Source organism: Zeus faber (assembly GCF_960531495.2).
Source record: "Zeus faber genome assembly, chromosome: 19".
Lineage (NCBI taxonomy): Eukaryota > Metazoa > Chordata > Actinopteri > Zeiformes > Zeidae > Zeus > Zeus faber.
The window spans coordinates 14446453-14458455 of NC_137206.1; the positions used below are offsets into that span (position 1 = coordinate 14446453).

Here is a 12003-nt window from a genome sequence, read left to right on the forward strand (position 1 = left end):
AATTCCAGAGATAATGGAGGAAAACCATGATAAAATGAATCAAATAATCAGTTAAATACATTTACATAAAAAAAAAAAATTATATAAAGTCTAGGAGGCTGGAAATGAGATTATTATTGGGTTATTTTATTCTTATTGTGATTAAAAAAAATTAATACCATAAAATAAAAAAATAGAGCATTTACCCCAACCGTCATAAAATAACCTGGAATTACTGTGACACAAACCGGGTAAACACACTAACACACACACCTAACGTGGTCCAGCTGATGACCTGGTTGAGGAGCGGGAGGCCTTGTCTCTGCTCCAGACTGGCGTGCGTCAAGGTGGGCACGCACGCACACACTGCAACATGCAGCATCTGGGAGACAGGGGAGAGAGAGAGAGAGAGCGAGAGAGAGAGAATTTCAACACAGTATAAAGAATACACACACACACACACACACACAGACACACAGACACACACACACACACACACCTGGACATAGAACTGCTGTCGATCGCCGGGGTGCAGAGGCACCCGTTGCCGTGGCGACCACAGGAAGCAGGAGGCGGTAAAGAGCGTGAGGGCGCCGGCGCAGATGCTGAACACAGAATTAAAATGTCACACAGAGAGCAGCGGTGCATGATGGGAAGGAGAGGGTTCGAGGTTGGGGGTTCTGGTTCTGGTCGATACTCACACCAGGTGCACGTTGGCTTCTCTGCCGATGACGGGCATCAGAGGGAACGCAGCCAAACACAGACATCCCAGCATCCAGCTCGCTGAATGGAACTGGACAGGGAAAAAACACATCCAAACCTGACTTTGCTTATTTTAAATGTTTTGAATGTCGCGATTTAGCACAACATACACTGTGGTAACGGTTATTTGGAGACGTGGACGTTTCTGGAGCGTAGAGAGCCGAAGTAAGGGCGAGAATTGTTACTCATCACAGGGATCTTTGACTCATTAGTTAGTTCACTAGATTAGAACAGGTTTGCTTGGGAATTACATTTGAACCACTTTGTTCAAACTTGCATGGCCGTCAACGGGCCGTGTTTCAAACCTCCCTCACGGCCAAAAGGTTTCTCTCGTTTTGAAAAAAATATCCCCAAAAAAAAATCGAAATTGAAAAAAAATAATATATATATATAGAAAAAAAAAATCCTACAAATAAGAATAAAATAAATAACATTAAAATCCTTTTAAAAAGGTTCTGTTCCGTGGCTGATTTGAGTTGAATTTTATTCTTTACTATTATTTAGCTATTTAATTTACTGGACATCTATTTTAGTGAAACTATTTCCTATTCTTTTCCTTTTAATTTTCCAGTATTTCAATGCCTAGGATACATAATGTACAAATAAACAATGAATTCCCTTTTACTATCAAAATAAAACAAACTCCAAATCCGAAAGGGATCTTGCTCCACCTTTGCTTTGCTGTAGAGTCCACACAGGATGGGCCAGAGGGACAGAGCAGCCAGGCCCACGGTAAGAACGGCGCGATGGAAGAAACTCACCACCTGGGGGAGACAGAGACCACATTTACGATTAGTGATTCTGAGTTCTGGATTCCTCCCAGCCTTCGTAAAACATTTTGCCCGAAATATTGATGGCATAAACGCGTCTCGTATTATGGAACTCGCCAGCAGCTCTATCCCGAATGTGGTCAGCACAAAATAGCCGAGACACTTCCACAGCGGCAGGGAGGGAGCCGAGCGAATCAGATCTACCAGAATCCCGCACCTAACATGGAAACACAGAAGAAAGGGGTTTAAAAGTTTATTTATGCATTTTTTTTTTTTTGCGTGAATTATTTTTGTGTGCGTTCGCATTAACCACCAGTGGTTGGAGCGACCAGGAGAAAAACAGTTCCCTGCTGAAAAAAAGTTTTAAACGTAAAACAAAATATGAAAATGAATAATCAGTTTAATAAAGCGGAAATAAATAAGTGTAATTTAGAAAAATGTGTAGTTTTTGCCACTGTACATAAATAAAACAGTAAAAAAAAAGTTTTACAAGAACACTTGAAAATGAAAATGAACACAAGGAAACCATGACCTGTGAAGGGTGGGAAAACACCATAGCCCTGTTGATTTAATTATTTGTTACTGAGGTACTGACAATATTTAATAGATATTTTGTTTTATTTTTAACAACTTTTAAATGTTTAATGTGATTAATTAATTATTATAGATTTTTTGATGTTCCTGACAGTTGAACATAATCGGAGGGTTAATAAAAAACATTTGAAAAACAATTGGTGTGTGTGTGTGTGTGTGTGTGTGTGTGTGTGTGTGTGTGTGTGTGTGTGTGTGAGACTCACTCCTTGAGCACCGAGTACCACACAGGCACGGGCAGCAGACAGTACACGTAGTACATCACCGGACTCTTCTGGATCAGCAGGAACATAGTGATGACCACCGTCGCGCATACACACAGCCTGACCAGCATATGACCGGGGATCTACAAGTTTCAGCATAACGAAATTCAAGACATTTTAGTTACATGAATCATTTTGATCAATAATTTATCTTTTTTGGGGGTTTCATTTTTTTTTATTATAATAGTGGCCTTTTCCTTGACCCATCTGAAGGAACCTCAGCTCATTTACATTCTACATTGTAAATATACATGCATTTGGCACTATACAATAAACCTTCAACTAAACAAAAAACACAAACCGCTGTATATACAATAAATCAAATAATGAACAGCAAAAATAAACCGAGAAAATAACAATGAAACTAAAAGCTGAAGAAGAACAAATGTTGGTAGACAGCTTATTTTCCTCAACCCAACTGATGGAAACTCACCTAATTCACATTCTACACATAATACATACATATACTGTACATACATTTTGAAAATGGATTTTTTTTTTTTTTAATCTACTATTTATCGCAACATTTCTAAGATTTAATAAAGTAATAAAAGCCCCATTCAATTTGGATGGAAGCATGATTATGGAATCAAACAGGTTTTTTAGGGGGGGGGGTTTTACAAAAAGATCGAAATCTGCTCAAACAAGAAAAACGACACAAATTCCACGAGAATTTCACAAGTAAGACGAAACGTCAATGTTGCGAGTGTGTGTTTCTTTCTGTGTTTGTGACCTGGCTGGGGTGGCCTGGTGGCCTCCGGAGGTCAGCGTGGGTCTTGAGGATCAGCAGCACCACGTAGGAGGTCCAACCCACAAAGCCCAGCACCACGCTGCAGCCCAGGAAGAGCCGGTTGTAGGTGTGGTAGTACGCCAGGCCTTCCTGCACCTTGGAGATCAGCGACTGGCACAGTGAGATCTGACGGGAGTAAAGGGGGATAATAAGGAGGTATAATCAGTCAAGCAAACTGATGGAAAAAGAGGAGGACAAGCTCCGATTTGGCAGATAAAGCATTGGTTTTGATACAGTCAAGAAACTGATCAAAAGCTGATTATTATTATTATTATTATTATTATTATTAATATTATTATTACACGGCTACTTACCAAAAAAATAATAAAACATAGAGAAGGAAAATCAATTGGCATCTTGGATTTTACAATTAATATACCTGCTTTAGAAACATTTACGCAGCTAACACTGCAGGAATCCAGGCTGAGAAGTGGTTGCCCGTGTCATTATTAACAGACAGCGGTTATTATTCAGAAATAACGGACCGCTGAGTGGCGCAATTGACCAATAATAACCCAACTTTACAGGCAAGTGGAGACATAAATGTCCTGTCTGCAATGTTTGTGGCTTGAAACTTACGGCGTCCTCGTACTTCTCCAGCTGAATCAGTATTCTGGCGTGTCTGATGAACTCGGCTTGCTTTGATTCAGTCAGGAGTCTGCAGGGGGAAAAAAACGATTACAACCAATAGATCATAATATATTGAAGGTAAATCTATACATAAACATGATTTAACGTACACAACATTTCGAGGTGTGCCCGATTTTTCTCAGACACATTAAAAGACATGATTTTTCAGATGGCCTGCAGGAGAACTGATAGGTAGCACTAACTATCTAACTTAAGTTCTATGATCATAGGCGAAGCCCTCTAGCTTCGTCCGAATTGGCTTTCCTGCCGCATACAAAAATTTTAATGTACCCATCAGCCATCATCCTGCTGCTATGAAAGGGCTGTGCACCTGCCGTCCTGCTACCCAGGGATCTTCAGTGACCCTAGGAAGACAGCAGGGAAGGAAAAGTTAGAGGGCTTTACCTATGCGATCGTAGTACTTGGTTAGGGCAAGCTAACTATCCTTCTATTTACACATAGGCTCTGTCCTCTAGCTCCTTCCTGATGGCCTCAGGCGATCCAGTTGAGTCTGCGCTCTGCTGACAATAGACAAGGAAATAGCTCTGCTGGTACAAGCAAGGCCAAAAAACAAATTCCAAGGTATAACAGAGCAGTGGAAAGGGTGTTATATTCATACGCGGTATCCCGCTTGTTGAAAACAAAGTTGTTATTAACCTCAACAGGGAATGTCTGTGATATATCTGGATCGGCGGTTAAACCAATCATGCACTGGGACTGTCCATCTTCATTTGCATATTAGATAGGCACTACCCACGGACTTATCCGCATAATGCAGTCCGTGTAGGGGCTAAATGGCGGCCGCTCCGCAGAGCAGAGAGATCCTCCAGATTCATCCATAAGATTAAATTTGACAACGCCGCATTGTGACGCCCACGATGCTGCCACGCAAATGTCTTCCACTGACACACCTCCAAACAGGGCAGTGGATGCTGCTACTTCACGGGTAGAGCGAGCCTTAATGCCAGGTGGAAAAACTTGAGCCGTTTCTGTGTAGGCTTGTGTGATGCCGTCGCATAACCAATGAGAAAGCCTCTGTTTCAACAGAGGTTTTCCCATAGTAGCCCAGCTGTGAGAAACAAACAGCTGAAATGTGCTCCTCACTGCCGCTATGAGCAGGACATATATATCCAGAGCACGAATAGGACATAAGCAATGGAGACATTTGTCTTCCTTGTTGGTGTGTGGTGTGGTGGCGGGTAGAAAGAGTCAAGCGTGATGTCCCTTGAGCGATATGGGCGCCATATGTTCTTCAGTATAAAAGCCGGGTTGGGTTTCAACATAGCTTTAATCATCGGCATTCATTAAAAAACAGCTAGGGTGCAAAGACAGGGCGGTCAGCTCCCCCACATGTTTAGCGGATGTAAGGGCAAGCAAAAGTGCCGTTTTGACAGACAACTGTTTTAAAGGGACAAAGTCAATCGGTTCAAAGAGCTCACCGTTGAGACGGGGCAGTACCAATGCCCTGTTCCATTTGGGGGGCGAAAGAGCGTGACGGGGGGGTCGGACACGGCACACTCTCTCACTCTCATTAGCGGGTGGTCTATGAGTAAGATCAGAGGGAGCGCGTACAGCGGCCAGGGGGGCGCGGGCGAGACGATCCACTCCCAGTGGCAGCACGTCCCAGCGGTAAAGGGAGAACCAGAACGGGCACAGAGTGTTCTCCCTCGCTGAAAACTGGTTCACCCGTGCTTCTCCGAAACGGCGCCAGATCTATCAAACTATGTCCAGGTTTAGGCGCCGTTCACTCTCTGATGGTTCCCCCGCGGGACATCAGATGGGCCCTACATTCTGTATTGCGGTAACGTTGAATGCTCTGAGGCTGCGGAGGTTGGCATACGCCCAGTCCCACAGACTGACAGCTGGGCAATGCAGGTTCACCGACCTAACCCCGCCCTGTCGGTTGATATAAAACTGCCGCTGATCGGTTGTCTATCCTGACTAGAACGTTGCAGTTCCTTAAAAGGAGGTGACCCGCTGTAGCACCAGAAAGACTGTGGGGCACCCCTCCACCCCCTTGGTGCTCCTCCCCATCTCATCAGAGACGCGTCTATGAAGACACTCACATGACTGGGCGTCCCTACCAGGGGCACGCCAAGAGACAAAACCCGGGGTTCTCTCCAATGGTTCAGCTTGGCACCTATCATGGTGGGGACAACAAATGTGCTCTGCGGCGCACAGAATCCACGTTGAGACAAAGGAACCATCTCTGGATGGGTGCCTGTGAAGCTAACCCGGCGGCACCACTGTATGTGCCGCTGACATCAGCCCTAACAGACGCATAATGGTCACCGCCGTCCGTACCCGCAGAGGGCGGCGTTGTTCCACCACTGCCATGATAGCTTTCTGATGAGGAGCTGTCAGTGTGGCTGATGGATAGAGTCCAGATGAATGCCCAGGCAGTCCACGCACTGTCTGGGAATAAGAGTGATGGCGGAAAAAAACCCAGGTGGGAGAGATGCATCACCGGGCTTGGTGCGTGCTCTCGCCAACTCCGGGGAGTGAGACGGCACAAGAAAATCGTCTGGATAGAAACTCTTACACCGCTCCTTCAAAGTAGATTTAGTGCTGTCTCAGGGCACACTAGCCTAGGGAATAACTGAACAGTATCCACTAGCACTCGTAGGTTATTCCAATAAATGCAAAGCGAAGAAATCGCTTGTGTGACAGTAGGATGGTTATATATAAATAGGCATCCTTGAGAACGACTGAAGTGAACCAGTCCCCCAGGCATGATGTAACGCAGCAGACGCTATGAAGTCAGCATGCGGAACGGTCTCTTTACAATCAGTTTGTTGAGAGCTTGTAAATCCAGAATAGGCCCAATTTATTTTTGGAAACCAAGAAGTAGTGGGAATAGATGCCAATCTGGCTGTTTTGCTGGTGGAATGACTAATATTGCCCCCTTCCTTAATAGTGCTGCTGTGAAAAACCTCACATAAACTCCTCTTAGCTTTCCTCCGCCCTCACCGCCACAGACAGATGATGCAACCGTTTTGCCCAAGGAGGGCCCCGTCCGAAAGGGAGGGGGCTCGTCCGGTGACTGAGGACTTAAGTGAGAACAGCGTTGGATATTCCATCTCGCTCAGACGGGAGGGTGACGGGCGTGGCCACCAGCGGATTCTGTCTGCGGGACCTGCCTAGTCTCTGTGTTTCTCATCTATATATACCGTCAGGATCTCAGCACTAGAACCCCCCCCCACGGAAATCAGCACAGAAACGCTGTGGATAGTTTGAGTGGATAGCCCTGTTTGGGTCTAATGGGAAAGCCAAACCTGAAGAACTGGCCCGAGTAGCTCCACTAATCACGTTGTCAGCAGTAATCGATGTACACACTTTGTCAAATCAGTGAAATGAGGCAAATGTTCAATGACCTTCGATAAAACGTTCCCTTCGCAGCTGGGATAGGAGTAGTAATGACCCTTTAAAAACATCATTCAATCACAACTTTGTTTTTTTTCTACGTACTGGTACGGGGTGAAGAGGAAGGACAGTGTGGTCTCCTTTTTCTCTGCCATTTTCACCTGGAAGTAGAAAGTTCACCCACTATGATCTATGACACTATCATATCCAATAGGTGCAGGTTGAAACTATTAAATGTTATATACATCATTTGATTCTTCCTTTAATAAGCTTTCATGAATAATGCAGTATTTGACAATATCAACAAATGTGTATTAGGTATTCATCTATTGACATGACACTTTGTAACTAGTGTATATACTTGTAGATACTCTACAAATTATATTGTGCTAATAATGCCATTAATTACTTATTAAATGCTATACAAACATGCCAATAACATCAAAGCTACATACTGGTCTATACCTTGAATTGTTCCAGCATCTGGATGGCGTTACTGTATATGCTTTCTGCCTTGAATTGATCACTGTTGTTGAGGTATTGGAGAGGCAACACTCCCTGAAGAAGCAAGACACAACCAGAGACTCTCGAAAAGTAGCAATAAACATTTCTCAGGGGTTGCTTATAAAGAACGATCCTGGCCACGTTTGGTAATATGCTACACGCTCATGATGAAAGATTGACGTGGAATGCTGCATTGTTAATTGCATGGAAACTCATAGCATCATAATGGAGTAGGTCCACAGGTCTGCGTCTGAGAGAGTCTGGACTCACTACGGAGTTGACGGGAATTGGCACTCCGAGCAGAGAAGCCATGAGGGGCGCGATGTCTGCCTGGAAAACAAAAAAGAAAAACATTTTAGAAACTTCCCCTTTTTTGTGTCATGTTGAGAATCAGATTTTTAAGCTGTAAACACTTTTAATAACCTATTGTTATGAACAGAGTGACTGCTATGCATGACACCTGATCTTACCTGATTGACATCAACCCTGCGTACGTGATCCAGTTTCCATTCTAGCCATATTAAAATTAAAGGGACAGTTAAAAGATTGACAATTACAACTTAAGTATACATATCTAGTGCAATCCTGCAGGCAATTTACTTTATTTTTCTTGGATAGATTGAATTTTTCACAACAATGCAGATAGCAGCATATCGGACTGGTACCTTGTTGGAATCCATCATTATATGGTTGTGGGTCAGAGGGTCTCTGTGCCTTTTGAACTCCAGCTCCCCACACCACCAGCGGAGTGAGAGTCTCCGAAGGGTGGCCTGCACCGTGGGAACCTGGAGGGACACACACTTAAATAAATACAAAAAAAAAAAAAAAACATTCTCACAGATTTACTAACTAACGACGGGATTATTCTTACCCCAGTTGGTCATTCCATGATCAGAGGTGAAAACATAGGCGGTTTTGCCGTCATTACCGAAAAAGGCCTCCACCATAGACACCAGCTCAGCAACTCCCGAGTCCACCAGTTCAATGTTGTCCAGGTACTCTCTGGGGTGAAAAAAATGTAATAATATTAATAATATATAATAATAATACTTTAAATCAATTAAATTTAATTTATAAAACATTTAGATGCAATTATGCATCTAGGCTGATACCACAAAAACAACATCAAGAATCCAGTTATGAATGTTTGATGACTTGAAATGGCAAAGCAACATTGATACTGCTAAAAAAAAGTTCAAATATGAAATCTTTACATTTGTAATGCACAATATATATTTACTTTGACATGGGTCTGTGGGCGTGGCCGTTCGTGTCAATGCCCAGGAGATGGAGGAAAAAGAGATTCTGATCCTCCAGGAGACTTTCCTTCAGAGTGGAGTTAAACTGCGCCGACTGGAAAAGTAACTGATTGGGAGGAAGAGAAGAGAAAGAAGACAATTTGGATGTATCGAATCGTCATCAACATAATGTCATCAGCTTAAATCTCTGATTCTTTTACTTTGACTTGAGTGAACACCCAGGTGTCCAGTCTGGAGGCGTCGGTGGAGGCGTAGTCCTGCTCCTGTGCCGGGTAGGAGTGGGTGTAGATGTGATCTCCAGAAGCCCCTGGTGGAGAAAGACGGTGTGACAGTCTGGAGTAATTGACAGAAAATAACAAAATATAATTCTCCGTCTACCAAGAGACCAATCACAGCAAACAAATAACTCAGTACACTGATAAAAAATGTAGGTGGTGGCAAATTAGAACTAGAAGTGATTAGAAATAAAAAATAAATCCGGCATTGTTGCCTTGTAGATGTAATCATTTAGTGATACCCTAATAGTTTAAAACTACTCATGCATTATTATCCATGTCTGTATTATTGTAATTCAGACATATGTATATATGCTCTACACAATATCCCATCTATATTCATAGTTATACAACCAACACTGGCAACCATACCACCCTTATCCCCCTCTCGTAGCCTTTTCATTTTCTTGTGCATAGAGCACATTGTTAAATTTTTTTGTATGTATATTTTTATTTTTTGTCTTTTTTTTTTTTTTTTAATGTATAGCTTTTTATGTCAATTGTCTGTACAAAATGTACCAGCTCGCAACAAGACAAATCCCTTGTAAATTGGCCACAAACTGATTGAAATGTTAACAATGCTAAATAGATCATAGCAGCGTTTTTTTCTTTGGCTGCCAGGATGCAAACCTTTAGCAAATATAGACAGAATGTCAGGGCTGCCCCAGCTCCAGGTGTGTCTGCTCTCATTGATCACAGAATCAAACTCCACAGGGTTCTCCTTCCATCCTGAAGGCAAACAATCACACACACACACACGCACGCACGCACATGCGCACACGCACACACACACACAGAATGAAGAAGAGTTTAAACAGTTCACTCACATCTTTTCCTCACACATGCACTATACACCTACCTTTAGCGACAGCGCTCACGTCCTCATAGAATCCTGCGATGAGAGCGACGTGGCCGGGCCGAGACTCGGTGGGAACGTGCGTGTGAGACACACCCCATGTACCCGTCTTCTCCATCACACTTCTGATGAGGCAAAGCGGGATAGGTTAATCTGTATAGCATATTTCATACACAAGAGCAATTCAAAGTGCTTCAAATGAGGCATGAAATGTATGTATGTAAGCACAGAAAATAAAAGCATGTGAATAAAAAGCTAAAAACAGGTTGAATACATAATAAAATGACAAAAATAACAGGTTTAGGTGCAAATATTAAAACAGGCCTAAACACTTAAACATGGGGGGACCCACTTCGCCCATGGGATTCTAGCCAAAATCAAAAAATTAGAAGAAAGATAAAAGTTACAAAGCAATTTAAAACAGGCTGATTCGTTGGAAGACAGTTGCATAAGGAGTCACATGGTGGTCCAAAGTGTGAAAAACCTCACACACTACTAAAAAAATCCCATTAGAAATAGACATACCCAGCACAGATCAACATGAGCTCAGGCGGTAGAGCTGGTCGTCTAGTAATCTAAAGGTTGCTGGTTCGATCCCTGGCTCCTCCTGCCAGCATGCTGTAGTGTCCTTGAGCAAGACACTTAACCCCTAATTGCTCCTGATGGCTGCGTCCGTCGGTGTTGGAACAATTGTAAGTCGCTTTGGATAAAAGCGTCTGCTAAATGAAATGTAATGTAATGTAATGTAATGTAATGTAATGTAATAATATGTGTATACATGATAGGTTGCGTCCCGGCATCAACGTCACTGACCTCAGGTAGGGGGCTCTGGACGATCCATTGGGGAGGAGCGTGAAAAGGCTGTCCGCTCGGAGGCCGTCGGCCAACAGCAGCACGACCCTGGACGCGGGGGCCGCCAGGGGCATGACCTGTGGCGTCATGCCGTGGACCAGCGGGGAGGTGAAGTAGATGTCAAAGATGGACAGGAAGAAGACGATGTGGACGGCCAGGCCAAACAGGAAGAAGGTGGTCATCCTCATGGTGGGACGTGGGTGTTGTCAGGACCACCTGACGTCTAAAGAGACGGGGGGAGGGTGATCTACTGCATTAGGGCAATCGGACACTTTAAGGAAGGAACTGGACATGTAGATAAATCCCGTGAAGTATAAATGAGGAAGGCGGTGGCAAAGTCAAATGACAATACTCAACATTATCTGAACAAATAGGTCAACGCAGGGGTAAATGGAGGGATCTAGAGAAGACGCAGTCCCAATGCGACCACACGCTCTTCACCTAGGTGAAAGATGACAATCGAGATATTGTGCTATTTGGGATTAACCACACTATACTGTCTTGAGTGTGGCTTGGCGAGGTGTCTTCAACGTGTTCTTAGGGTATTGTAGGACGACGTGTCTTTAAGATATTGCAGAACAAGGTGTCGTTAAGATATTGTAGGACAAGGTGTCCTTAAGGTGTTGTAGGAAAGGGTGTCCTTAAGGTGTTGTAGGAAAGGGTGTCTTTAAGGTGTTGCAGGGCAAGGTGTCTTTAAGATATTGTAGGACAAGGTGTCTTTAAGGTGTTGCAGGGCAAGCTGTCTTTAAGGTGTTGGGTAACAATGAACTGTCAAATCCTATCAGTGTGTAATACTATTATTAATGGGCCGTAATGCTATAAGTATAACAGCAGAATAAACCACGGTTCATGCCGGAACCCATACCTTTTTTCTTTTTCCAACGATGTCCTCCAACCGCAAAAGTTTAGGAACCAATGAATGGCAGCAGCGTTTGACTTATCGGCAACATTCCTACAACAACCGCATGCTCGAGACGTTTAGCCTTGTTGCGCGACAAAATCCTCCTCGAAAACAAACCCAACAACCGCAGCCTTGGGAGGTCGTCAACGAGAAAGGATCAAGCCACGGTGCGCGCCTCTACAAACGCTGTTTCCCAAGCAGATTAGAG

The 12003-nt window shown here is 43.6% G+C and overlaps 1 protein-coding gene across 1 annotated transcript in view; it reads right to left on the reverse strand.

Moving 5' to 3' along the window:
• pign (phosphatidylinositol glycan anchor biosynthesis, class N) overlaps window positions 1-11082 on the reverse strand; it is a gene marked incomplete at its 5' end in the record, with an annotated part of 15238 nt that extends 4156 nt beyond the window's left edge. The window contains 19 exons of the mRNA XM_080020649.1: window positions 253-361; window positions 479-584; window positions 681-772; window positions 1413-1505; window positions 1629-1728; window positions 2309-2448; window positions 3099-3281; window positions 3735-3813; window positions 7254-7309; window positions 7614-7706; window positions 7923-7982; window positions 8123-8163; window positions 8318-8437; window positions 8524-8654; window positions 8893-9017; window positions 9112-9218; window positions 9817-9915; window positions 10046-10167; window positions 10856-11082. Coding sequence (XP_079876775.1) covers window positions 253-361; window positions 479-584; window positions 681-772; window positions 1413-1505; window positions 1629-1728; window positions 2309-2448; window positions 3099-3281; window positions 3735-3813; window positions 7254-7309; window positions 7614-7706; window positions 7923-7982; window positions 8123-8163; window positions 8318-8437; window positions 8524-8654; window positions 8893-9017; window positions 9112-9218; window positions 9817-9915; window positions 10046-10167; window positions 10856-11082 — 2083 coding nt within the window. The remainder of the gene's footprint in view (window positions 1-252; window positions 362-478; window positions 585-680; window positions 773-1412; window positions 1506-1628; window positions 1729-2308; window positions 2449-3098; window positions 3282-3734; window positions 3814-7253; window positions 7310-7613; window positions 7707-7922; window positions 7983-8122; window positions 8164-8317; window positions 8438-8523; window positions 8655-8892; window positions 9018-9111; window positions 9219-9816; window positions 9916-10045; window positions 10168-10855) is intronic.
• Window positions 11083-12003: the final 921 nt, after the last annotated feature.